Source organism: Peromyscus maniculatus, chromosome 11 (genome assembly GCF_049852395.1).
Source record: "Peromyscus maniculatus bairdii isolate BWxNUB_F1_BW_parent chromosome 11, HU_Pman_BW_mat_3.1, whole genome shotgun sequence".
Taxonomy (NCBI): domain Eukaryota; kingdom Metazoa; phylum Chordata; class Mammalia; order Rodentia; family Cricetidae; genus Peromyscus; species Peromyscus maniculatus.
In genome coordinates this window covers 37,407,531-37,435,059 of record NC_134862.1, presented here as the reverse complement: position 1 = coordinate 37,435,059, position 27,529 = coordinate 37,407,531, and the positions used below count along the sequence as shown (strand labels likewise).

The 27,529-nt window shown below is 47.0% G+C and overlaps 1 protein-coding gene across 1 annotated transcript in view; it reads left to right on the top strand.

The window, feature by feature from the left end:
- Positions 1–27,529, top strand: part of Tmem163 (transmembrane protein 163) — a 185,311-nt gene that overhangs the window by 5,734 nt on the left and 152,048 nt on the right. The window contains exon 2 of the mRNA XM_042258037.2: positions 5,427–5,546. Within this exon, the coding sequence (XP_042113971.1) occupies positions 5,427–5,546 (120 nt within the window). The remainder of the gene's footprint in view (positions 1–5,426; positions 5,547–27,529) is intronic.

The following is a 27,529-nucleotide window of genomic DNA, read 5'->3' as shown; positions in this document are numbered from 1 at the left end:
TTCCGGACTCCTCCCTAGAGAAGGCTGTTTTCCCTGCTCTCAATGTTCCCGGGGTTGCCTGTGGTTCTTGGTCTAGGGGTGACACCTCAGATGATTTCCCCTTCCATGTTAGCATGTCTGCTCTCCTCATCCTTGTTGAGATCTTGTTTAGGCAGCCATGTTGATGAGACGTCTCTGACATTTCTAGATGAAATCTCAGTCTGCCTTGTTTTTCAAGACAGGGTCTCTCACTGAACTTGGAGTTGCCTTTTCAGCTAAACTAGCCAGCAAGTCCCATGCACTCCTGCTTCCACCTCCCCAGCACTAAGGTTATGAGCATGTCTGCCTCTGCGTCTGTCTTTTGTGTGGGTTCCTGGGATCTGAACCCAGGCCCTCAGGCTTGGATGGCAGGCCCCTTACCCACTGAACCATCTCTCTAGATAGACTTTTAACTCATTGGGGAGAAGGGAAGGGAGCTTTTTAGAGGTGTATGGGCCTGTTTATCTAGGTTATAGCTTTCCTTGGACACAAGAGTGATTGCAGTCAGAAGTAAAATTTTCTAGATATTTTTCTAGAGCCCCGGAAGTGAGAGAACTGTGATGTTGAGTTATCATTTGAAGGCACCAGGACCCACAGCAGAATGTGTTAAGACAAGAGGCCTGTCTTCTTCCCATCCAAGGGCACTTATTTATTTACTATTTGGAGATAGATGTCATGTAGCCTAGGCTGTTCTCAATCTCACTGAACAGCTGAAGATGACCTTGAACTCCTAATCTTCTGCCTCCATCTGCAGAGGGCTGGGATCTTAGTTGTCTACCACCGTGCCCATTTCATTTGGTGCTAGGGTTAGAACCCGGCCTTGTGCGTGGTAGGCAAACACTGTACCCCATTTCTGAATTAATGAAGGAAGTCTGAGGACACTTTCCCAGTGCATTGGTGAAGATGGGGATGATAATTCCGGCTTGCTTTCTCATTTACCCTCCGGTCCTATATAAGCAAGCGTCCCTCCCCACTTGGTTCTACTCACTCTGATGTCTACTGGGCTGCCTGCTCACAAAGCACGGCTCCAAAGTCCTGCTGGCTTTGTGTGAGCCCTGTTCAAGGATGACAGGACTGAGGTAGTTCAGCTGGGTCTTTGTTATAATTCTCTCTCTCTCTCTCTCTCTCTCTCTCTCTCTCTCTCTCTCTCTCTCTCTCTCTGTGTGTGTGTGTGTGTGTGTGTGTATGTGTGTGTTGAGACAGGGTCTCTCCATTATGTAGCTCTGGTTGTCCTGGAACACACTCTGTAGACCAGGCTGGCCTTGAGCTCACAAAGATTGGCTTGCCTCTGCCTCCTGAGTGCTGGGATTAAAGGCACATGCCACTGTATTCAGCTGTTACAATTTTTTAAGAGGATACAGTTTTGGCAGTGGTGGGGCTCAGAAGATGATTCCCCAAAGCAAGCTACTTTGGCTGCTGGGCACTTTGAGCCGAAGGTTTCTGGAAGGCCTTAGAAGCAAAGCTTCCCCTTGTCCTTTTTCTTCCCGTCTCCTTTGCACCCCAAGGGTGGCCATAGAAATGAATTCCAGGCTGGGGAGATGGTTCAGTTGGTAAGGTGCTTGCCTTGCAAGAGGAGGGCCTGAGTTGTATCCCCAGAACTCATGTGAAAAAATGCTGAATGTGGTGGCCCATGCTTGTAACCCCAGCACCGAAGAGGTGGAGATGGGCAGGTCCCTGGGGCCCACTGGCCAGCCAGCCTGAGCTGAGTAGGTGAGCTCCGAGTGAGAGACACCGTCACAAGATGTGTGGCAGATGGTGTCTGAGGGACAACACCTGAGGTTAACCTCTGACCTCCAAACACGTGCACATACATGTGCACATGAACCCATACATGCCAGTGTATACATGTGCGCACGCGCAACACACACACACACTTGTAGCACGAATCTTTTTTTTTTTAAAGATTTATTTATTTATTATGTATACAGTGTTCTGTCTGCACACACCCCTGCAGGCCAGAAGAGGGCACCGGATCTCATTACAGATGGTTGTAAGCCACCATGTGGTTGCTGGGAATTGAACTCAGGACCTTTGGAAGAACAAGCAGTGCTCTTAACCTCTGAGCCATCTCTCCAGCCCCCACGAATCTTAAAAGGTCTTATTAATAAAAACAAACCAAGAGCCAGGTATTGGGGTAAATGCTGGAAGATCAGAGAAACAGAACAAGCCACATCCAACCTCACCTTGCCAATTCCTCAGCTGATCTTGTTTCCTTAGACCGGAAGCCTCTGAGTCCTCATCTAAATGGATCTAGCTGAACTGCTGCTAAAAGCTAAAAGCTTAAAGGGGCTCTAGTTCCTGGTCCTCATGCCTTATATACCTTTCTGCTTCCTGCCATCACTTCCTGGGATTAAAGGCGTGTGTCACCATGCCTGGCTGTTTCCAGTGTGGCTTTGAACTCACAAAGATCCAGATGGATCTCTGCCTCCAGAATGCTAAGATTAAAGGCATGTGCTACCACTACCTAAACCTATGTTTAATATAGTGGCTGTTCTGTTCTCTGACCCCCAGATAAGTTTATTGGGATGCACAATATATCAACCACACACACTAAAAAATTCCAAATCTTAAAAAAACAGCCAGGCGGTGGTGGCGCATGCCTTTAATCCCAGCACTCGGGAGGCAGAGGCAGGCAGATCTTTGTGAGTTCGAGGCCAGCCTGAGATCCAGGAAAGACGCAAAGCTACACAGAGAAACCCTGTCTCAAAAAATCAAAAAAACCAAAACCAAAACCAAACAAAAAACCCCCCCAAAACCAAAACCAACAAAATAGGGTAGAAATCCAACCCTCTTCCCTCAAAGATAACCATAAGCCCAAGAATTACTGTTTTGCACACCCCCAGGTGTAAGAACTGGTCATAGAGAAACTCTCCGGCTGCCCTTGTCTACTGGTGAATGAATCAAAAGCCCTCATTCCAGAAGGCATCCTGTCCCAGGCTCATCCCATCCGTGTCTTACAGGGAACCCCGAGACTTGGAGCAGGCAGGTCTTGTTGAGTCTCTGCCTCGTTCATCTCGTTCATCTCCTGTCTAATCTTGTCTCCACAGGGATATGCATTTTTCATTGAATCTGAGCATAAAAATAGCTCCCCTTGGCTTTCGGGTCTTTATTTCTGAAGCCTTCCATGTCACATAGGATCGATCTCTCTCAATTCACCCTTCCTCTCCCTCCCTCCCCTCCCCTCCCCTCTCCCTCCTCCTCCCTCTCCTTTCCTCTCACCTTTTCTTCTGTCCTTCCCTCCCCACGGTCCTAACTGTGGGTCTTACTAATTTTTGAGATGGAGTCTCATGTATCCCAGGCTGCACTGGAACTCCCCATGTATCTGAAGGTGACACTGAACTTCTGATCCTGCCTCAACCTCCTGCGTGCTGGGATTTCAGTCATTCACCACCATGTCTAGTTATACAGTGCTATGGATGGAACCCGGGGCTTCATGGGTGCCAGGCTGCTGGCTGCTGACTGAGCTACATCTCTAACCCATCACATGGGTCTTTGTCTTAATACATTTGTTATACATTTTTCCCTCATGTTAACCTGTCTTGTAGGTGTGTTGGTCATGACCCTAATTATAGAGGAAGAATAGTCCCCCATCCTTTCTGCTCCTGTAGTGGTGGTCAGTCAGGTGAATGAATGGTGCTCAGGTGTGATACATCTCACACTGTGGTATTTTACACATGGTGCCTAAGCTTTACCTGTTTATTCATCATGGTCTGTAGCTAGCGTGATGAGGCTGCCCAATCTCTGAAAGATACATTATGTAGCCAGAGCTGGCACAATTGGCTTTTAGTTGTATAAGATGCATGACTGATATTTTGGCTCTCTGGTAACTAAGCACATATAATCATCATCATCTTCTTCCTCCTCCTCTTCTTTTCTTCTCCCTCCTCCTTCTTCTTCCTCCTCCTCCTTTTTTTTTTTTTTTCTGAGACAGAGATTCTCTGTGTAGCCCTGGTTGTCCTGGAACTCTCTCTGTAGATCAGGCTGGCTTTGAACTCAGAGATCTGCCTCCCAAGTGCTGGGATTAAAGACATGTGCCACCACTGCCTGGTTACAATTTTGTTATTTTTTTTAAAAATACTGTTATTATTATTATTTATTTATGGTATGTGTATATGTCTGCATATGAAGAGAACAGAAGGACATCAGATCCCCTGGCACTGGAGTTACAGGCAGTTGGGAGCTGCCTGATATGGGTGTTGGGAATCAAACTTGGGTCCTCTGCAAGAGCAGTGTGTGCTCTTCACCACCTCTCCAGCCCCTACAACTTTATTCTTAAAGGATAAGAAAGAAGTACAAATCAAGGTCAACCTGGAGATGGTTAAGTAAGCATCGCTGGTGAGTTGTCACAGATTCCTGCTCTTGTCAGGGGCTCCTTATGTGCAAAGCATAGGAGATAAAGAAAACCTGTTGTACCGAAGCCTTCCTAGGATGCATTAGCAGTTTTACTGTACTTTCATATTCCGATAGTATGTGTATGTGTGTGTGCATGCACATGTGGGTGTAGTTTAACCTCAGAAGTCTTCCCTTGGGAATGCTATACACCCTGAGACAGAGTCTCTGATTGATCTGGAACTTATCAACTAGGCTGTACTGGCTGGCTAGTGAGCCCCAGGATCTGCTTGTCCCTGTTTCCAAAGTGCTGGGATTACAAGCATGTGCTACCATGCCCATCTATTTCACAGGGATTCTGGGGAAACAAACTCAGGACCTCATGCTTGTATGGCAAGCAGTTTATTGAATGAACTATCTCCCTAGATCCCTGAGAGAGTTTAAAAAATTTTAATTAATTGATTAATCAGTTATTTGCTTAATGTGTGCCTCATACAAAGGAGGGAGAAAACATGCTGTGTAAACTGGGCCTGATGGCTACTGGTTACCTGGGGGTCCCGGGAGGGCATTTGTACAGGCTATGATTCCTTGGTTTGTATAAATCCCACACTGCTATTGGGACTGTACTAGTGGATCAATGCTCACAGCTGAGGAGCCCAGATGCCTAATTAGCTACTACGGTTCTTCCCTAATGGAAGGGCTTTGTTGGGATGAGAAAATTCTATTGAGCCAAGTGCAGAAGAGGACGGACGGCATAGTGTGACCTCGGGAAGTGGTGAGGTGTGTGTGGAGCTCTTCTAACCCGGAGAGCCTCTGTTGTCCTGTGGAAACACTTATTGGATGCTGCTGGGGCCTGTGGTTTTATAAGGGATGCCAGAACACTTGATAAGTTTGTTGCTTTGCTTTGTTGTTAATGCTGCACAATCTCCGAACTGTAGAAACACAGTGTGGGCCCGACAGAGCACATCTTGGCCCACGGCCTGTGGGTTTGCCATCTTTGGATGAGAGGCTATCGCTCTGACTGTGTGTGTTCAGTTGTATGAAAATGCCTTACCCCCTTTCCTCCCTGTTTCTCTCAGGTTTACTAGAAAGCAGCACCCGGCTGAAACCTCACGAAGCCCAGAACTACAGGAAGAAGGCACTGTGGGTATCATGGTTCTCCATTATTGTCACCCTGGCCCTGGCGGTGGCTGCCTTCAGTGAGTATCAGGGAGTCTTGCCAATCAATACTCGCCCGCTGTCTGTCTTTCCCTCTAACCCCTGTGGGATATGCTTTGCTTTTAGTTGACTGTTATTGATGAGTAAAAATTTTTTTAGATGGTTGGATGGTCAGGGTACTTATGAATTAGTAAAACGGCTTCACTCCTCTGCAGAGGGAAGAGGTATGAGAAAGGAATGGAGAGAAATAACTGAGAGCTTCAGTCTCATCAGTATGCAGGTCTGTGGAAGTGGATTCTGGCTGGCACCAGCCGAATAGTGAAAATAGTCTCTTGGCAGATGCCTCCAGCTCAGGCTGACATGACGAATCCACATCCCGGAGACTAGGGTTTTGAGCCTAATGTAACTGGATGAGTGCAATATTGCAGCAAGCGCTTTCCTTTCGCTCCTGATTGTGTCTTGTGCAAGGTCAGGAGTGAAATCGTATGTATGCTTTTAATGAAAGGAAAATAAAAAGGTCTTCTCTCAGGGTTTTAGTGCATGAAAATAAAATAAAATAATTTCTTATGATTCTGAGATGATCTCGTTTGGGGATCTGGAATTTCTAGGGTGGGTTTCACAATTGACACTCAGTTTATGAAACACGCTTGTGCTATTTATTCTTATTAATTGTGCAATGGTTCATACGCCTAAGCAGCGAGCTACAGCTCCATCTTGATAGGAATTGTACTTTTTTTTTTTTGTTTTTTGTTTTTGATTCTCCTTTTCTTTTATGGTAGAAAACAAGGGAATATGTTTTTTATAAATTTTGTGATGAGAAGAAAGATCTGTGTTCTATGTGCTAAGCATCCCACAAGGTGCTTCAGGGGAGGAGGAGAAAGGACCATGGTCACTAGGCGACATGGCTGTGTGCAAGTTGTTTAAAATTCTCTTCTGCCGCCTTTGATGGTGCTGCTGGAAGTTGGGCTGGATCCCAAGGGGCCAGGAATTAGAATTTGACCAAATGCTCCCTTCAAAACTCAGCATATATTATTAGAGACAATTTATGTTGGAAACACTATAAATTTATTCCAATTAAATTGGAAACAATAGCCTGGCTCTAAAAAAGCCAAATATTCAGAATAGAGAAACAATACGTTTCAGGGAATAAACATTTATCAGTGAGCTAGAAGTCTAATCAGAAAGAATTCTGACTTTTGAAAATATATAATAGCCTCTCTCTCTCCCCTCGCCTTCCCCTTTTAATACTGAGACCAAAAATAACAAGGCAATGGATGTCCCTTGAGGGTAATTTGGTTGTTGTGGCTGGTAGGGGGACTGGAGATCAGACATGGTGATTTACATATGTGAAGAAGGAGGGATGGGATGAAGGGGGGGGGGGATGATTTACAGACAGAATGATGGCTCCTCGGGGCGTGTCCCCGTGCCCTGTGAAGCTGTGAGGGCGGCAGCGTCCTCCCGATGTTTGAATGAGGACCTGAGTATGAGGTTGTGAATGAGTCTTTCCTTTGGAATAATAGTGCTACGTTTGATATGCTTAAGCTATGTAATATGAGAAAAAGAGGAGGAAAACTTGGCTTCACTTATAATACCCAATCAGGTGGATTATTCTAGAAATGCTCCATTTCCTTTGATGGAAAAAGTCTTTGTGAGGCCAGGGCTTTATGGAAGAGTTTCTTCTTCCTTTTCTTTTGAAAGCCATCTTACTCCTTTATCACAGAACCATTTAAGTTACATCCTTTAACTTCCCTTTTAAAGATTCATTTTTACTGATTACTTACGTGTATGCCTGTGTGTGCCCATGTGAATTCTGTATATCCCAGAAGGCCCCCAAAGGGCATGGAACCCCTGCAGCTGACGTTATAGCCAGTTGTGGGACTCGGATACTGGGGACTGAACTCAGTTCTCTGGCAAGAGCAGCAAGTGTCCTTAACCACTGGCCATCTCTCCAGCCACCTTTAACTTCTTGCCTGTAAGACGCGGATGCTGCTGTATTGTTTATCATGACCTGTCATGTTCTGTACATGCCTTTCATTTCACTTGTGAGTTGCTTCTAACTGCTTCTGATTTAGTTAAACCCTAAACCATAGAAGATAAATAATATTTTGCCTCATTTAAACTAGAGTGACTTCAGTGTGTGTGTGTGTGTGTGTGTGTGTGTTGGGAGTGGAGAGTTCATGTCTACATGTGTGTGCTGCAGGGGTCAGGGGGATGTTTGGAGTAGTGTTCTAGCACACTCCACACTTTATTGCTTTTATTAAAAAAAAGATATATTTATTATGTATACAAAAGAGGATGCCAGATCTCATTACAGATGGTTGTGAGCCACCATGTGGATGCTGGGAATTGAACTCAGGACCTCTGAAAGAGCAGTCGGTGCTCTTAACCTCTGAGCCATCTCTCCAGCCCCCACTTTATTGCTTTGAGATGGGGTCTCTCACTGAACCTGGAGCTTGACTGGCAGCCAGCAGGCCCTTGCAATTCCCTTTGCAGCCCTCCACTGTACTGGGGTGACAGGCCCTCGAAGCTCCACTTAGCTTTTTATGTGCGTGCTGGGGATTCAAACTAACGTCCTCACGCTTGCATAGCAAGCGCTTTACCGACTGCGCCGTCTCCCCTATGAACTCGTTTTGGTAATGCTTGGTGAGATAATGATTCGGACGTGCTGATGCATCAATATGAAACTATGGTAATGCACCTTGGAATATTTCAGAGGGAAGTCCTAGTTCGATTTTAAAATAGATTTCAGTGTATAATGGGCAGGCAGTGTGGAAAATAGCAATCTTCTTATGAACGAATGTGAAAACAGGTCTGTTGTAATAATGAGGCCAGAGAGAGAATAAAAATTCAGCTGCAAAACTCAGAGTTTTGACAACCTTGATGTCTTTTTTAAGATGATTGGAGAAAATGTATTCTGACTTTGGTTTTGAGATTTGAGTACATTAATTTTTAGGAACTGGATACCTACTTGGTTCTGTGGGAAATGAAAAAAAAAACAACAACAACAAAAACCCTCTTTCTAAGATAGTGTCTTAGTTTCTTTTTGTTGATGTGATCAAATACTCTGGCCAAAGCTGCTTAAGGGAGAAAGGACGTGTTTTGGCTGCTGGTTCCAGGGTAATGTCCATCTTGGGGGTAAAGCCACAGTGGCAGGAGCTGAAGGCAGCTGTCTCCCCTCATCCACAGTCAAGGCTCAAGGCCACACCAAGACTCCAGCCGAGTTCCTTTTCTTCAGTTCATTCAGCCTAGCATCTCTACGGAGGGAATGGCGACCCTCACAGTGGGCAGGTCTTCCCACTTCGGTGAACACAATCAAGATAATTCCTCACAGGCATGTCCAGAGGCTCGTGTCCGAGGGGAATCTAGATTCCCTCAAGTTGATAGTTAATTAACACCAACCACCAATGGAGATACATTGCTCCATTAAAACAAAACAACAACCTCAACTAAATAACAGAGTACTCGAAACCAAGATCTCATGATTTGAGACAGACCCTCAGGACCCATGTTAAAAACAAACAACAAACAAGTTGGGTGTGGTGGTGCACACTTGGAATCTTAGTGCTAGGGAGGGGGAGACAGGCAGATTCTGGGGTCTCCTTGGTTGGCCAGCCTAGCCTACTTGGTGAGCCTCAGGCTAGTGAAAGACCCTGTCTCAAAAAACAAAGTGGAGCTGGGCCTGGTGGTGCATTCCTTTAACCCCAGCATCTGGGAGGCAGAGAAAAATGGATCCGTGAGTTTGAGGCCAGTCTGGTCTACATGGCGAGCTCTAGGCCAGATAGAGCTACATAGTAAGACCCCTGTCTCAAAAAGAGACAAACAGGTGCTTGGGGAAAGACATCTGAAGTTGCTCTTTGTTTTCTACAGACGTGCACATATATGTCTCTATGCACACATGTGCAATCACACATAAAGGCACAAATAACACGGTATGTTAGCAGACTTCAGAACTAGGAAAGCAAATCTCTGAAAGGAGTTATTTCTTTATTTGTATATGTGGGGATTTTTCACATGTGCTTGCATATATGTCTGTGTACCATGTGCATGCCTGGTGCCCAAGGCCAGAAGGAGGTATTGGATTCCTTGGAGCTGGAGTTACAGATAGTTGTGAGCTACCATGTGGGTGCTAAGAATCAAACCCAGGTCCTCTGGTCTACCTTTCCAGCCCCATAGGTAAGAATTTTAATCTATTTGATTTTAGCTTAAACTGTTGACCTTCAAGCATGGTAATGCAATGTGCATGCATCCTTTTAGAAAGCGTCTCCATTGACTTATCATTTTTGTGCATGTGTGTGATGTGCAGAAGCTGGAGGACAACTTTCAGATGCCCATTCTCTCCTTCCACTGTATGGGCCCCAGGGACTGAACTCAGGACCTCCGGCATGGCGGCAAACCCCTTGATCAGCTGAACCATCTAGAAGCCCACATCCTCTTTATTTTTATATTCTAAGGGTAATAGAAGTGAGAGAGCTGAAATAAGATCACATGACTTGTCTGTATTAGTAGAAAAGTCTGGGAACTTCCTAAGATGTCCCCTTTCCTCAGTGGAGACATGGTCAGATAGAAAAGAACTAAGACAACTTACCGGCCATGTGGTGACACACATCTGCATTCCTAGCACTGTGAGGCTGAGGCAGGAGGATTTCGAGTTTAAGGTCAGCTTATGCTATATAAGTAAGACCTTGTCTCAAAAAAAGAAAAGAAAAGAAAGATGGAAGGAAGGTGTCTGAAAGTCCCCAGGGGGCCTTCCTGGGTTCTAAGAGTAAAATCCGAGTATTTAGAATGGTATTTATTTATATATTTATATTTATTTATTGTTTTTCCCTGTGTAGCTCTGACTGTCCTGGAACTCACTCTGTAGACCAGGCTGGCCTTGAACTCACAGAGATCTTCCTGCCTTTGCTTCCCAAGTGCTGGGGGTCCAACGTGGCCTGACCTGGGACCTTAGGAACTTTAGCAGGATTGGAGCCACGTTCTTTGGTCTAGCTTGGAATCACAAGACAGATTGCTTCTCAGGGGGCCCTCCCCAGCTGCGTGGTCTCAGCACCTAGAAGTGGCTGTATGATGATGCTGGCAGGAATAAAGATGGTCTAAAGAGAATTTGCACCCCTCTGTTTTGGTTATCAGATTATTGAAATCATGCGCTCCAAGAAACTGGAATTTGCCCAGGAATCTCCTGCTAGAGAAGGAGAGAGCTGGAGTCTGGTGCTGGCCAGAGGAGGCACTTGTACCCTAGAAAGAGTTTCTTTCACACAGTTCCGGTGACAGGTCAGGCCGTGTTACAGGGGAGACTGGAGCCCAGACAGTGATGGTCTGGAGGGGCGGGACCACACCTGGGCCAGGACTCTTCAGCTGTGCATATTTCTTGCCTTCTTTTTAAACCTAACCCTCATGTGGGGACTCTGAAGTGGTCTTGGGGATCAGCAGATGTCTTGGTTCCCTTTTCCAATGTGGCTATGTTGAGTAATTCGCCGCTTTCTGCTTCTCACTCTTACGTATTTGCTTAATTGGCCTGCTGAGGATGGGTAGCGGAACCTGGCTGGTTAAGGCCCAGACTCTGACCCTAACAACACCTGACAGAGATCTCCGCACGTGCTGATTTTCTCCTTTCGGGTCCCCCTTTCTCTCTGGCTGTGTGGTTTGTGAAACTCTGGTGTTTGTGCCTCTGCTCCTAAAGGGCTTCTCCACTGGAATACTTCCTGAACCAAAGTCTGCAGCATCTGGCACAGATTCTGCAGGTGGATAATTCTTTGCTGGATTTGCTGGTCTTCTATTTATTTTTTTTAAAAAGAGAAGCCGGTGCACATGACAACCATTCATGATCCTAGAGCAGTGGTTCTCAACCTTCCTAATGCTGTGACCCTTTAATACAGTTCTTCATGCTGTGGTGACCCCCCCAACCATAAAATTATCTTGTTGCTGTTTCATAACTGTAACTTTGCTACTGTTATGAATCGTAATTTAAAAATCTGATATGCCATCCTTATGGGGGTTGCGACCCACAGGTTGAGAACCAGTTGCCTAGAGATCCTGGGTGCATCTTCCCTGTCCATCTTTCTCTTTCTTCCGTATGCCCTCTGCTGGCTACTTCTGACCCGTATGTTGTTTTCTTCTTGCTGGTCTTCTAAACGGTGGGAGCATCTTCTCAGGAACATCCTCCAAGCGGAACATTTGCCTGCTGCTGACCTGGGCCACGAGGCGGTTCGTGGGGATGTGGGCAGGAAGTCTTGAGCCACATCCTGGGGGTGTTGGTGGGATAACTTTGCCCTGTCAATGTGTTCTGTGAATGATAACTACGGGGGCTGCTCCAGGGAGGTGGAAACGGAAGAGAGAACGGGCCAGAAACCCACTCTGGGAACTTCGCCTTGAGAGTTCCCGCCTCTGGGCTCTTCCTTCCCAGCCTTGTGGTCATGTCATCAGAGGTGCGCAGGCAGGGCCACCCTCTGAGGCGCCAGCCCTGGAGCTCAGGAACACAAGGCAGCATTTCAGTCTGACCCATGGCCCGGGAGGCCTGCCGTCACCTTACTCTTGGTTCCTGTTTGGACGGGTCTTTGCCTATCCCGCAGCTTATGGGGACTGCAGTCCGTAGATGCTTCTGTGGTCCTCAGGTGCTGCTACTTTCAGAGCCACGAGCTTGCTCTTCTCTTTGTCTGAGATGTCCTGCTTCCTGGCTTCTGGCCATTTATTTCATTACACTGTCCCTTACTTAGTTCTACTCTGTTTACTTTTTGTTTAGTGTGTGTGTGTGTGTGTGTGTGTGTGGTGTGCTTGGGTTTTTGTGCACAAGTGTGCACTGTGTCAGTCAGTGCTGGTGTCTCCCTCAATCATTCTCTGCCTGGTTTTTTATTATTGCTATTATTTGCGTTTGTCTTTTTCCGGACCTGGATCTCACTGATTTGACTTGGCTGGCTGGCCAGTGTGTTCCAGGGGTCCACCTGTCTCTCCTTCCCCAATACTGGGATGACAGACACAGGCATTATTTTTCCTTCAATGTGGATGCTGGGGATGCAACTGGGTATTCATCATGATTGTCCAGCCGACACCTTATGGACAGAGTCATCTCCTCATCTCTATTTTATTTTATACAGAGTCTTGCTATGTAGCTCAAGCTAGCCTCAAAATCCCTCTTTCCCACCTCAGCCTCCTGAGGGCTGGGTTACAGGTGCATACACTAACAGTCATCTTCTCACCATGTTTATCTAACCCTTAAAATAAAAATGAAAAGGTCACCTCTTCCAGGAAGCCTTCCAAGGTCCTCCAGAGTGATGTGAACGTCCCTCCCCCATGGACACTGAAGATAAGACATGTCACACAGCACTTGAATCACAGCAGTATTGCTTCAGTGACCGTCTGCACTCACTCCTCAGTACTGGATTCCTGATCTCTCCAGTCTCTAGTTCTCCACCCTAAGGCAGGAGGTACTGGTTGCAGTGAATTTTGACATCTCCCTGCTGTGGCTGGCCCCTCGGACACAGCGGATTGAGAGTGTGTTTTCCAGTGTGGATTCCAGACAAAGGAATGGTGGCTTCCTCAGGTGCAAGGGAGCTAAAAGCCAGGCTGCACCTTGGGCTTTGTTGACTGTGTAGGCAGCTGGTTCCAGGAGCCCCCCACCCCCACCCCTGCCCGCCCCGGCTGGCTCTTTCCTTCCTCCCCTGGGACTGAAGGCTCCAGACTTCCACTGAGGGAGACTGGCCTCCACTGCTGCTAGGACAGTGCCTCATCCCCAGCTTCCAGCTCACAAAGAGCTGCTGTTTGCAGCCAGGAGTGGAGGAGGGGCTGTAGCAGCTGCCTGCCTGCCTCCATTCTCTGCACACAGCCTTAATTAAAGTGTGGCCAGGGTGCATTAGCACAAGGGCCAGTGATACACGGGGGAGCCGAGTGGTGCCCTCTCGACGACTGTCCTTCTAATCACACCAGGCCTGTCCTAAGTGCCCTGCTCGGGTCTGCAGGGGAGGAGCTGCCCTGAGAGATGGGTGAGGACTTATCTGGCTGCCTCCCTGTCTATGAGCACCCGTGTTTGGTAGCCAGCTGCAAGAGAAAGGTTTTCTGCTCTGCCTAATGCATGGGCTGTGGCTTACTTGGGCCTCTGGGAGCTGCCCCTGTAAGGTGAATTTCTGGGGTAGTTCCTGGACAAGATGTGACTTCACAGTGTCCTGTGCTGTGTTCTGGGATACAAGGACATCTGGCAAAAACAGATGAAGAGTGTGTGTGTGTGTGTGTGTGTGTGTGTGTGTGTGTGTGTGTGTGTGTGTGTGTGTGAAAGAGAGAGAGAGAGAGAGAGAGAGAGAGAGAGAGAGAGAGAACTCTTTCCAGCCCCTAGTCAAGAAGGATGTGGGGCTGAAGATGTGGCTTGAGTTGGAAGAGTTCTTGCCTAACTTGAACCAGAACACCCTAGGTTCAGTTCCCAGCACAACAATAGACCGGGTGTGGTGGTGCATGCCTTTAATCCTAATACTCTAAAGGGAAAGGCAGGAGTGTCAGGGGACAAGGTCATCCTCAAGCTACAGAATGATTTCCAGACCCTTTTTCTGAAAAACTAAAGGGGTGCTGGAGAGAGGACTCAGTGCTTTAAGAGTACTTGCCATGGGGCGGTGGTGGCGCACGCCTTTAATTCCAGTACTCGGGAGGCAGAGGCAGGCAGATCTCTGTGAGTTCAAGGCCAGCCTGGTCTACAGAGTGAGATCCAGGACAGGCACCAAAACAACAAAGAGAAACCCTGTCTTGAAAAAAAAAAAAAAAAAAAAAATAAATAAATAAATAAATAAATAAATAAATAGTGCTTACCACTCTTCCAGAGGATCCAAGTTCAGTTCCCAGCATCCAGGTCAAGTGGCTCACAAGGGATCTGGCATCTTCTTCTGGCCATTTTAGCACCTGCACATATGTATGTCATAGACACACATACATACACCCACAAAAACAAACAAAAAGCCAAAAAAAACCCAACCCAAAAAGAAAAGAACAAAAAACCAAAGGAGGGAATGTGTGCCTTAGCATCTTTGCTTGTTGTGATCAGGTCCTGGGACAAAAGCAACTTAAGGGATGAAGAGTTCATTCTGGCTACAGTTAAGGGTACCATCCATCGCAGCAGGGAAGTCACACCGGCAGGAACTGGAAGCAGCTGGTCACATTGTATCCAGAATCAAGAGGCAGAAAGAGAGAGAGTGATGCCTGCCTGCCAGGGGTTAGCCCGATTTCTGCATTTCATACAGTCCAGGATAACCCTGTCTAGGAGGACGGTCCCACCTACAGTTAATGTGGGTCTTCCCACATCAGTGAATATAATCAAGAACCATCCCCTCCCCCACGACATGCTCAGAGACTCATCTCCTAGGTGGTTCTAGATTCCGTCAGCTTGACAGCAAACCCTCCCAGTCAGCAAGCTCTCCATCCCCGACTACTGTCCATGCCCAGTGGCCATCCCTCCTTCCCGCTCGTGGCTGTGTGCCTCCAGTCCTTAGACACTGGGGCAATACCGCACAGGACATCAAGAAGGAGAGCTGTGTGTCCCCGCAAGAGCTCAGCTCTCAGCAAGCAGGTGATGACAGGCACGGAAGCAGAAGTGAGCTCCACCGCGCGCGCTCAGGAGGAGGCCTGGCTATCTTGGACATGCATGGCATGTTTAGCTGTTTGTCCCTGTGACACAGAGTTGTCGTCTATGAAGTTCACACCTGAGAACTGCATAAATGAGTCACAAAAAAAAACTGCACAGAGTATTTCATAACATTTTAGGTGACTTTATGGTTTTGTGTTGGGCCCCATTCGTAGCTAAGTTCAACTTAGGGGGCCCATGGGCTCTCGTTTGTTACTCGAATGCTGGGATCTGAACTCTGGTCCTTAGATTGAGTATCTGGTTGCCTTTTTCTTGTAGAATATTTGTATTTTTTTTGGGATGTAATGTCTCTTTATTCATGTTTACTTCTCTTTAGATTTGTGTGTTTGTGTGCGGGTACAAGTACATAAGATAGGCGCTTGTGAGGAGGCCAGCTTCTCACCTTATTCCTCAGGTGCTGGGTATGGATGTGGACCTATCTCATTGACTTGGAGTCCTTTAGGTAGACACCCAGGAATGGCACAGTTAGGTCATGGCACAAAGGCTTTTTAACACACCCAAAGTATGCACCAATCATTTAGCTGTAAGCAGACTAAAAAAAAAAAAATCTATGAACTAGAAAATAACATGTAAAGCAGAGACGACGAGCTGTGAAGTAGAAATGTACAAGATCATGGTTGCGTGTGTGTGTGTGTGTGTGTGTGTGTGTGTGTGTGTGTGTGTGTGTGTAGAAAGTCAGAGGTTGACTCCAGTATTTTCTGGTATCACTTTCCATTTTATTATTATTGGGCTTTGTGTGTGTGTGTGTGTGTGTGTGTGTGTGTGTGTGTGTGTGTGTGAGAGAGAGAGAGAGAGAGAGAGAGAGAGAGAGAGAGAGAGAGAGAGAGAGAGAGAGAGACGGAGTCTCTCACAGAACCTAGGCTGCTGTTTAGTCTAGACTGACTGTCTCTGCCTCCCCAAGACACACTATCCAGCCCAGCTTCAGCTTCATGTAGGTGTTGGGGATCCCTGCCTCAAGTCCGATCCTAGCACAGCAAAAGCATTTCCCTGGGAACCGGCTCACGGGCCCCTAGCACGTTAGTTTGTGACATCTAAAGCTAGGAAGCAGACGGCTGCCCATTAGCAGGAAATCTGAGCCACCCTCCTGCCTTCAAACAGTGCGGCTACACTTAGTGGCAGTCTTTGGCTTTATCAGGCTCCACATACCCTTTTATAACAAGTATTTTAGTATTCTCATTTTACTATCTTAAAATGAACTTCCACCTTATACACACCACCAATAAAAATAATGTTGTTTCCTAAATATAGTATAATGGAGAAAAAAAGAAAGGCTTTTTTTTTTTTTTTTTTTTTTTAAAAACAGGTGCATAAGTAAACATATAAATGCTTAGAGTGATGATGCCGATGGAGACAAGTGAGTTAGAACAATGTAAGGGGAGCCAGGTGTGGTGGCGCACACCTTGAATCCCAGCACTCAGGAGGCAGAGGCAGGTGGATCTCTGTGAGTTCAAGGCCAGCCTGGGCTACAGAGCGAGATCCAGGACAGCCATGGCTGTTACACAGAGAAACCCTGTCTCAACCCCCCCCCCACAAAACAACAACAACAACAACAACAATCAAACTACATAGGTAAATTTGGAATTAAGAGAGGGAGAGTCATACCATATTGTTGACATTCTCCTTTGTGTGATATTGTGAAAAAATATATTTGTGTGTAATACACACAGCCCATCAGGAATGTAATAGCTACACAGACAGACTGTGTCTTATGTGTTCAGTACTTTGAGTGGGGTTGCCCTGGGTGGCTGAAATTTTGGGGTTGCTTTCATACCTCTTTGTAAAGGTCTGAATAAAAAAACCAAGTCTGCATTCTTTATTCAGGGGTCATTACATTCATAGGGGGAGGTGTGTGTGTGTGTGTGTGTGTGTGTGTGTGTGTGTGTGTGTGTGTGTGTTCTTTAAAACAACAGAAGAAAACAAAACAAATTCTTCTTAATTGATAAGGTAGAGTTGGGTTCTAGGCACAATTTTCTGTTGGAATTAGTGTGTTTTGAGTAAGAAATACAAAAGAGCATCCTTTGTCATGTATAACGCTTGCAAATGTAAATATTTATAAATAAGACCCCTGGTTCCACCCTACTCAGTAAATACTTTGTTTGTTTCGAGACGGGTGGGAGGGGTCTCTGTATAGTTTTGATGCCTATCCTGGATCTTGCGCTGTAGACCAGGCTGGCCTCGAACTCACAGAGATCGGCCTGGCTCTGCCTCCCGAGTGCTGGCATTAAAGGTGTGCGCCACCGCCGCCCGGCCCCTACTCAATAAATATTATGATCCCAAGTAGAAAGTTGTGACCACCACTGACACCCTACATGTGTCTGTCTTGTCTATATTCACAGGCACATCATCGCAAGGCTCTACTAACTGTATAACACACACACACACACACACAGGAGTGATATGATGAACAAACACAGAGGCGGGGATAACTTGGGGGTACTGAGATGAGAAGCTGATGAAGGGTATTTGAGGAGCTTCCACCAGAACTATGATTTTTGTGATAAAAATGTTTTGGCAGCAAATACAGTGACCCGTGAGCGTTTGTCACAGCTGAGTAGACAATTTGTTGGTGTCAGTTTACGATTCTGCTCAGCTCAGGCTTAGTAATCGAACCACAGGCCCCACTGAGTGGCTCTGGTACATCTGAATCCCTTCCCCCCTTTTTTTACGCAGGGAGTTTCTAGCCTGGGCTGACCTTGACTCTCTATAAACATCTCTAAGGATGACCTTGAACTTGTGATCCTCCTTGTCTCTACCTCCTGAATGCTCTGATTACAGATTAGTGCCTGTGTGTGCCGTGCTGGGACTTGAACCCAGGGCTTTGTGCACACCACCCCGACACACTCTACCAACTGAACTACCCCTTCAGCCCGCTTTTAAAAATCAGTGTTTTTTCATGTTTGTTTTTATTCTATTACATGTTAATACCCTTCTGTTTCCTCTCCCTTCTCTTTACATATCTAATTTGAAATAACAGCCTACCTATAAGGAGATCATTGGCTTTGTCCTTTTCGTCTATTTCCAATGAATTTTTCTTATACTTCCCTACACTGGTGTTTTTCATGTGGTCTCCAGTGCGTCTTCACTCTTAGCAATATCACCCAGCATCTACACCGTCAGATCATATAGACAACACAGACGCTCCGCTTCCTGCCGCCATCATTTAGTTTGAGGTCTACAAATGCACGTGGTCTAAATAATCTCTGCCCGTCCCCACAGTGATGCCTCACCTGAGAAACTTCTCCCCTCTCTTCAGGGAGAGTCATTGAAACAACTTTATCTGAGCCCTCCCCTGAATTTTGGCTGAAGATAAAAATCTTCGGTTGATATTTCCTTTCCCAAGTATCCTAAACATACTACCCCATTGCATCACGGTACAAAGCATTGCTGACAGTGTTGGACGAGAAGTTTCATTTTCTTTCTCTCAAGGGTAACTTGAGTCTTTTCTTGGTTACCCAAATAGTTAACTCTTTTAAAACCAAATCCAAGAGTCTTGCTGAACTATGTCTTGCCGATAGCAATTTCAGCTTTTCCAGATATAAGGTGTAACTTCCTGCCCTTTTATTTTGTAAAAGTTTTGAGTTATGGATGTTTGCTTCATTCTCGTTCTTCAAAGAGTTCTAATCTATGTGGATGTTGGGTTGTCTTTGCCTGTCCTTGATGTCTGTCCCTGTCCTTCAAATTCCTGTTTGATTTAATGAAATTTTCTCTGTTTTCCATCTAGATCTCTAAGAGTATCCCTATTTGGTTTTATTCATATTCTTCTGTAAATCTCCGACATTGCCGAAATAAAAATTTTCTTTCTTAAAAAATATATTTTTTAACTGGGCAGTGCTGGCACACACCTTTAACCCCAGCATTTGGAGAAGCAGAGGCAGGCAGATCTCTGAGTTCAAGGCCAGCCTGGTGCAAAGCAAGTTCCAGGACAACCAGGGCTACATAGAGAAACCCTGTCTAGAAAAACAAAAACAAGAAATATGTATGTTAAATATATATATTTAACAGTTTTATTTATTTTTCTTTTATGTCTATGGATATTTTGCCATGCATGCAGTTCCCATGGAGGCAATAAGAGGGTGTTGGGTCCTTTGGAACTAGAGTTATGGATTGTGAGCCACCATGGACTCTGGGAATTAAACCCAGGTCCTCTGGAAGAGAAGCTAGAACTCTTAACCATGGAGCCATCTCTCCAGCCCAAAGTCTTCTTTCTTTTCAAAGTCCTTTCTGAGTCTCACTTCCTTCTTTAAAAAAGGGTTCATTTCTTTAATTATTTATTTCTAAAGTTTTAAATTCTGATTTTTGCATGTTTTAGACTCACATATGATTTCTTAATTACTGCTTACTTACTTCAAAATATTATGTCCATTCCAAGTGTGGTGGCTCACACCTGTAATCCCAGCACTTGGGAGGTAGAGGCAGGAAAATCAGAAGTTTAAGGTCAATCTTGTCTACCTAGCAAGTTCTAGGCCAGCCTGGGCTTTCTGAGACTTTTTCTAAAAAAGAAGAAGAAGAGAAAAAGATACTCTCTTCATCTTTATACGTGTGTGCTTGCCGAGAGTGCTCTCCCGGTGTGTGGCTTCTCATCCATTTTCACTCAGTGGCATATTTGAGGTGATTCACTGTCTCTGTGCAAGTGAAACAAGTCTTGCCCTATGTTTATGAAGGCAAAGTCCAGAGAGAGATTTGAACATTATGGTTCTTGCTCTTCCTTGTACACACAACAGATGACAAATGTGGCCTGCCTACTCTTGCTCCAAGTTCTCTTTGACTGAGATTCTTGGGTCCCAGCAGTTAAAAACCTTTGCTGCTCTTCCAGAGGACCAGAGCTCTGTTCCCAGCACCAATCTATGGAGGTCCATAAACTCCAGTCCCAGGGGATCTGCTGCCCTCTTCTGGCCCCCTTGGGGCACCTGTGTTCATAGACACAGCCCCCCACCCTCACCCCCCAACATACTCAAACACATAATTAAAAATAAAAGTAATCAAAACAGAAAAAGGGCTGACACCTCCTCTTCGCCAGATGTCTCTGGTTGGCTCACATGGATTCGACTTCCAGTGTGGTCTCCCTCCCAGACAGGAGCTTCGACTCTGTACCAAAGTGTGTTTGAGTGTTTTCACATCATCTGCCGTCTCTGTGGTCCAGAAGTTCTTGCTTCCGGGTAGAGCTTGAGCTTGAATTTACCTCAGTCCTTTGTCCTACTCAGACTGACTGGCTGCTCACTCTGGTGGTTACATGGGTGACCTGGGGATGCGCCTCCTTCCCCAGGCCTCTTTTTTTTTTTTTTTTTTTTTTTTTTTTTTTTTTTGGTTTTTCGAGACAGGGTTTCTCTGAGTAGCTTTGCGCCTTTCCTGGAGCTCACTTGGTAGCCCAGGCTGGCCTCGAACTCACAGAGATCCGCCTGGCTCTGCCTCCCAAGTGCTGGGATTAAAGGCGTGCGCCACCACCGCCCGGCCCTCTTTTTTTTTTTTTTTTTTTTTTTTTAATTTATTTTTATTTTTATTTTTTACCATTGAGGGAATATCCAGGTTCTGTGGCTGTCAGAGATGTTATATACTTAATGGCAATGCCCCTTGCCCAGTTTTTCTGTGGATGCTTGATTTTTGACTTTTCTAACCTGTTATTTTAGTCTGTTATATTCTAGGTTGTATTTATTGTTGATTCTGGTAGATTAAATTATCCTAACACCATCTCTGCCACCGAGTTTGTGTTGCTCAGCTGGGCACATTTCCCCTTACGTCGTTACCCATGGACATTGCCGGCATGTTTATTAATTACATTCATAGTTGAGCATTTGTGGATGGAAAGCAGCCTTTGTTCACCGCACGAGAATGGAGATGTTCCGCTTTTCTCCCCCCACCCTGGGAAAGAGTAAAATGCGTATTGTCATTTTGTCAGAGTCCGGACCTAATTCCAGGTTATTCTTCGGTTGGAAAGAGGAGAAAGGGTACCAGAACCGAGCAGATGTTAATCCACGTGCCAGTCTCCTAAAGCAGAAGCTTAACTCCACACGAGGACAGCGTTATTAGGGGATGGGTTCCAAGTGACCCAAGGCGCACATTTTGTTGTTGTTGTTGTTGTTTGTGGTCAGCTGTGGCTGGTTTCTGGTGAAGGAAGATTATGTCCTTAGCCGTGAGCGGGTCTCAGTGCTTTCACAAGATCGGAGCATCCTGTAATGTCACCGAGTCTTCAGCTCTGTGACACTGGCCGTGACTCAGAGATGGAGAAGGGCCTTCTTTGCAGACAGCCCTGTGTCTAAATTGCCGTCACTGGAGAGTCTTTCCTCCCAAGGTCAGCTCTAATGGTTCCCTGGTCTTTGAAGTCCCCGCTACAGCTTGAATAAGTGAAACATCCTCCACGGGCTCAGTGCTGCCCCCGCTGCGCTGGGCTTGCGATGCTATTTTGAAGACAGAAGAGCCTTTAGCTGCGGAACCCGGATGACAGAAGTAGGGCATCAGGGGTGGGCGTCTGAAGGTGATGCTGGCCACGGGTTCTGGCCTCCTTTCTCCGTTTCCTGGTTGGTAGAAAGTGGATCAGCATTGCCTAGTGCGCCTCACACACCACGGCCTCACACTCACACTCCTTCCCAGTCCTATCAGTTTCACACTCCTCTTTCCTGACACTGGACAATCCCTCACCGACTTCAGGCTCCATGACCTTAGGCCAGTGCTGCTTCACACTGTCACCTCACACTCTACCTCACACTCACCTCACACTCACCTCACACTCTACCTCATATTGTCACCTCACACTCTGTCTCCTCACACTCTGTCTCCTCACACTGTCTCCTCACACTCTGTCTCCTCACACTGTCTCCTCACACTGTCTCCTCACACTCTACCTCACACTCCTGTCTCCTCACACTCTGTCACCTCACACTCACCTTACACTCCTGTCACCTCACACTCTACCTCACACTCTGTCACCTCACACTCTGTCTCCTCACACTCTACCTCACACTCTGTCTCCTCACACTCTGTCTCCTCACACTCTACCTCACACTCCTGTCTCCTCACACTCTGTCTCCTCACACTCTGTCACCTCACACTCTACCTCACACTCTGTCTCCTCACACTCTGTCACCTCACACTCTACCTCACACTCTACCTCACACTGTCACCTCACACACTGTCTCCTCACACTCTGTCACCTCACACTCTACCTCACACTCTGTCACCTCACCCTCTGTCTCCTCACACTCTGTCATCTCACACTCTGTCTCCTCACACTCTGTCACCTCACACTCTGTCTCCTCACACTCTGTCACCTCACACTCTGTCTCCTCACACTCTGTCTCCTCACACTCTACCTCACACTCTGCCTCCTCACACTCTGTCACCTCACACTCTGTCTCCTCACACTCCTGTCACCTCACACTCTACCTCACACTCTGTCACCTCACACTCTACCTCACACTCTGTCACCTCACCCTCTACCTCACACTCCTGTCACCTCACACTCTACCTCACACTCTGTCACCTCACACTCTACCTCACACTCTGTCACCTCACCCTCTGTCTCCTCACACTCTGTCTCCTCACACTGTCTCCTCACACTCTGTCTCCTCACACACTCCTCACACTCTGTCTCCTCACACTCCTGTCACCTCACACTCTGTCTCCTCACACTCTGTCACCTCACACTCTGTCTCCTCACACTCTGTCACCTCACACTCCTGTCACCTCACACTCTGTCTCATCACACTCTGTCTCCTCACACTCCTGTCACCTCACACTCTGTCTCCTCACACTCCTGTCACCTCACACTCTGTCTCCTCACACTCTGTCACCTCACACTCTACCTCACACTCTGTCACCCTCACACTCTGTCTCCTCACACTGTCTCCTCACACTCTGTCTCCTCACACACTCCTCACACTCTGTCTCCTCACACTCTGTCACCTCACACTCTGTCTCCTCACACTCCTGTCACCTCACACTCTACCTCACACTCTGTCACCTCACACTCCTGTCACCTCACACACTGTCTCCTCACACTCTACCTCACACTCTGTCTCCTCACACTCTGTCACCTCACACTCTACCTCACACTCTGTCACCTCACACTCTACCTCACACTCTGTCACCTCACACTCTACCTCACACTCCTGTCACCTCACACTCTACCTCACACTCTGTCTCATCACACTCTGTCTCTTCACACTCCTGTCACCTCACACTCTGTCTCCTCACACTCCTGTCACCTCACACTCTGTCTCCTCACACTCTGTCACCTCACACTCTACCTCACACTCTGTCACCCTCACACTCTGTCTCCTCACACTCTGTCACCTCACACTCTACCTCACACTCTGTCTCCTCACACTCTGTCTCCTCACACTCTGTCTCCTCACACTCTGTCTCCTCACACTCTGTCTCCTCACACTCTGTCTCCTCACACTCTACCTCACACTCTGTCTCCTCACACTCTGTCACCTCACACTCTGTCTCCTCACACTCTGTCTCCTCACACACTCCTCATGTTGGTTCAGGCTGTCTCATATCCTGCCTCACCTTGCTTCTTGTTGCTTTATGCTGTCTCCTGCTCCTGCCACTGAGCCATGAGCCGAGGTAAATCTCCCCCCTTACGCTGTCTGTCAGGTATCCTGTCATGAGAACGCAAACTAACACAGTCACATAGAATTGGAATTTTAATGACTCAGTGGTCCCCAGGCCTCTTTATGTTGTCCAGTCCACATTTAGAGGCCAGTTGAGGCTTGCCTTTTCCTAATGCACGTGTCTTTGCTCTTCTTTCCTCAGCTACTATTTACCAAGTACCTTCGTACTAGGTACTGTGCTAAGTGATCTACAGACACAATTGCACTTACTCTCACAATGCTTGAGGCAGCTTATCAGCTCCACTTGGTGTAGAGGTTTGAACGACTCGGAGAAGAATGGAACTTAGCCGAAATCCCGTTGATAAGGATAAGTAGAGTGTGTGTCCATGGCCTCCCTGACTGGGAACTCCAGCTCTTTCCCGGGGGCGCAGCCCCACTTTCCTCCAGGCAGATCTTCAGTGCGAGTTTGCCGTGCTGGCTTGTCGCCTCTTCCAAGGATAGGTAATCCCTGGCCTCTGCAGCTGCCCCTCTGTGCAGTGGATTTGGGAACAGGCTGTCTTGGCCAACTTTCTCTGGACCCGTTGGTGTCCACTCGAAGTCCTAGCTAGAGGTGACCCCCAAAAAAGCTATGTTATCAGCAGGGGGCTATAGTGGACCTGTTCGCTCTGGTGTGTGGGGTTCACACCAGTTCACGCAAATGCCTGGAAAGATCGGCTGCGCTGAGCTTTGAACATTCTCCGTCATCTTGGGGGCTCCGGCTCAGTGGTTGCTTTGTTTGAGAGTCAGGGTCTCACTTTGTAACCCTGGCTGGCTTGGAACTCAGTATATGGCTCTGACTGGGCTCAAATTCACGGTCATCCTCCTGCCTTAGCCTCCAGGTACTGGAATTGGAGGCATAGGTTGCCACGCCCAGCTTCATGTTTAGTTTTGATTACCTAAAAATGCCCGAGCTTTCAGTCTTCCAGTGTATTTTATTTCTGATGTTTTGCTCTTCAGGCGGGGCCCAGTACACTTCCTGCTAATTGATGTTCATAGTTTCTGTATGAAGAGAGGTGAGTGAAAGCTCCAGAGCCTAGATGATGGGACAGGGGCAGAACCCCTAACAACAAGGACAGACTGAAGAAAACAGTGGTGTTGATGGCGGTGCTGAGGGGGACCCCAGTGGGGTCAGAGAAAACTTTACCTGCGGATGTTGGGTTTATGGCTTTGAGTCACGTGGAACTAGGATACTGGAGTGTGACAGGGGGCGGGGGCGGGGGGTGGTGGTGGCGGGGAGGTGCGGGGAAGATGGACTGAGGGAATGTTTTGCATTTTGGCTTCAATTGAGGTAATGAGGATGGAGCCTTGACCCTGGCAGCATGAAAGCACTGGTCACACCTTGAACTGTTTTGTGTGGCTCCCTACTTAAGCTGGTCCCACTTAAGACATCCACAGTCTAATCCCTAGATTGTGTTAAAGTTACCTTATGTGGCAACAAACACAGGCAGGAGAGAGTTTTGGGGGATGTACTTAACTGAAGGTCTCAAGAATAATCCTAAAAAGGATGTGCACGTAACCTTGAACTTCCGATTCTCCTGCCTTCACTTCCCGAGTTCTAGGATTATACGCATGCACCACCACTCCTGGTTTAAGTGTTTCTGAGGATGGAACCCAGTTGCTCTTGTTTGAACACACCAATTGAGCTACATCCTCAGTGTGAAGATGGGGCTTTTGTTATAGCCCAAAGGGATTCATTGTGTTTGGGGCCTTCCATAGGGCAATCTGGATGAGCTATCCAGGTAGACTCCAAATGCTATCACAGGGGCCCTGTGAACTAGCCTATGATGCATTTTCTTGATTGATGGTTGATGTGGGAGGGCCTACCTTAGTGTGGGTGGTGCCACCTCTGGGCTGGTGGTCCTGGGTGCTGTAAGAAAGCAGGGTGAGCAAACCATGAGGAAGACTTAGGAAGTAGTACTTCTCCGAGTATCAGTTCCTGTCCTCAGGTTCCTTCCTGGGCTTCCCTGCATGGTAGGCTACAAGCTGTAAGATGAAATAAGCCCTTTCATCCCCAAGTTTCTTTTGGTCATGGTGTTTTCTCACAGCAACAGGAACCTTAATTAAGACAGAAATTGGTACCAGGAGTGGGGTATTGTTTTGGGCATGATTATGGCAGAATTTGAACTTCGGGCTTGAAAAGTCATTGAGTGCCCACAGCTCAGTGGGTCGTTCTGTGGTAACTTGGATGATAGGACTGTTGAGAGAAATGTAGACGATGGAGGCCTAGCTTATGAGTTTCAGAGAGAGAGAAAGACTCTCCCAGGGCCATTTGTGTGCTATTTTGTATTAATGATCTGTGGTGTCTGGTAAGCTGGAGCTGGAGAGTCAGCAGTGATTAACAAGAGACCAGCGCTACTGGAGTGAAATGTTTTCTTTGCTGGGACAATTGATGCTGGTTATCTGGGGCAGAAGAATCAGACCAGCATCCCTGAGATGAAATCTTCTGGGAAATGTTTCCTCAGGGTCTGCACACAGGAGCTGTGGTCCAGAGAGAGCCAAGGTAGCAGCTTGTGCTGGTAGCCAAACGTGGTAATGTGTAAGAGTCTCCCATGTAGCACTGGTTTTGAAGACATGAATGGGTCTTGGAGGGCAGCTGAAGCTTGGCACCGTGAGAGGCCAGGAGAGGCCATTGGTGAAGGTGCAGCCTTAGTTATAGTAGAAGTCCCAGGATTGAAGGGATCGTGGCGAGAAGTTGAGACTTGACACCAGATGGTAGGGTCAGAGTCCCTGAAGAGAACCCAGGAGAAGCTATTGGTTAAAGTACAGCTCAGTGGTAGCAGCAGATCCCAAACGTTTGGAGATGCCAGGACCATGGGATGACCCCCAAGGACAGCAGCAGGAGTAGAGGAGCCAGCCCGAGCTGAGGAGACAAGCTCTGTGTTTTGTGAATGGCAGAGTCTGAGAAGTATGACTATCCAAGCCCTTTGGAGCCCAAAAGACTGAGTGAGTCCCAGACCCCGACATCATTGGAATTTGGTTTTGCTTTATTCAGCCCACATAATGGAAGGACCTGACTGGAGGGAACCTTTATTCCAGGAGGCCAGCTGTAGACATGGCTCAGGGGGCACTTTACCCCTTGTTATTACAAAATGGTTTTACTTCTCTTTTGTGGTCTTCCAAGTCTGACTCTGCTCAGGGCTCTTACACGGACCTCCATCCCATATCCCTCCTTGGTGACCAGTGTCTCCCTCATACCATCCCCAAAGCCACACCTGTGAGCCCCCTCAGAACGGGGTTCCTGATCAGAGCCTGTTCTTTCCTGTTTTGCGTGGCTAGCCTCAGGGACATGGCTTGCCAGAAGCAGATAGAGGGACATTCACGGTCTGTCAGTAAATGGATGAGCTGTCTTTAGTTTGGAAGTCTAGTGTTTGTGTCTTGCTGGCATCAGTCTTTACATTGGTGGACACAGCCGTGGTTTGATTGTACAAGGTCTAATTAGTTAGCCTTGCCGCCAGCTGTTTAAAGAAAGCCAGGGTACTCAGGAGAAGTCGGGGGTGGGGGTGGGGGAAGAGGTGTTTGCTCATGGCTCTGTAGAGGTCAGAATTCAGTGACTTTTCCTGAAATCTATTTTAGAACCTGATTAGTGACTTTTTTTTTTTAATTTTAGAAATTGCCGATGTAGCTTCAACTGAATAAATCAATTGATTATCTGGCATATCCAAAGCAGAAGGCCAGGACGGACTTCACTTTGGGGCTGTCTATGCAGTGCTATGGAGAAGCGGTTTGTGTGTGTGTGTGTGTGTGTGTGTGTGTGTGTGTGTGTGTGTGTGTGTACACCTGAGCATTATGTATGTGTAGGCCTTCACTTTGGGGCTGTCTA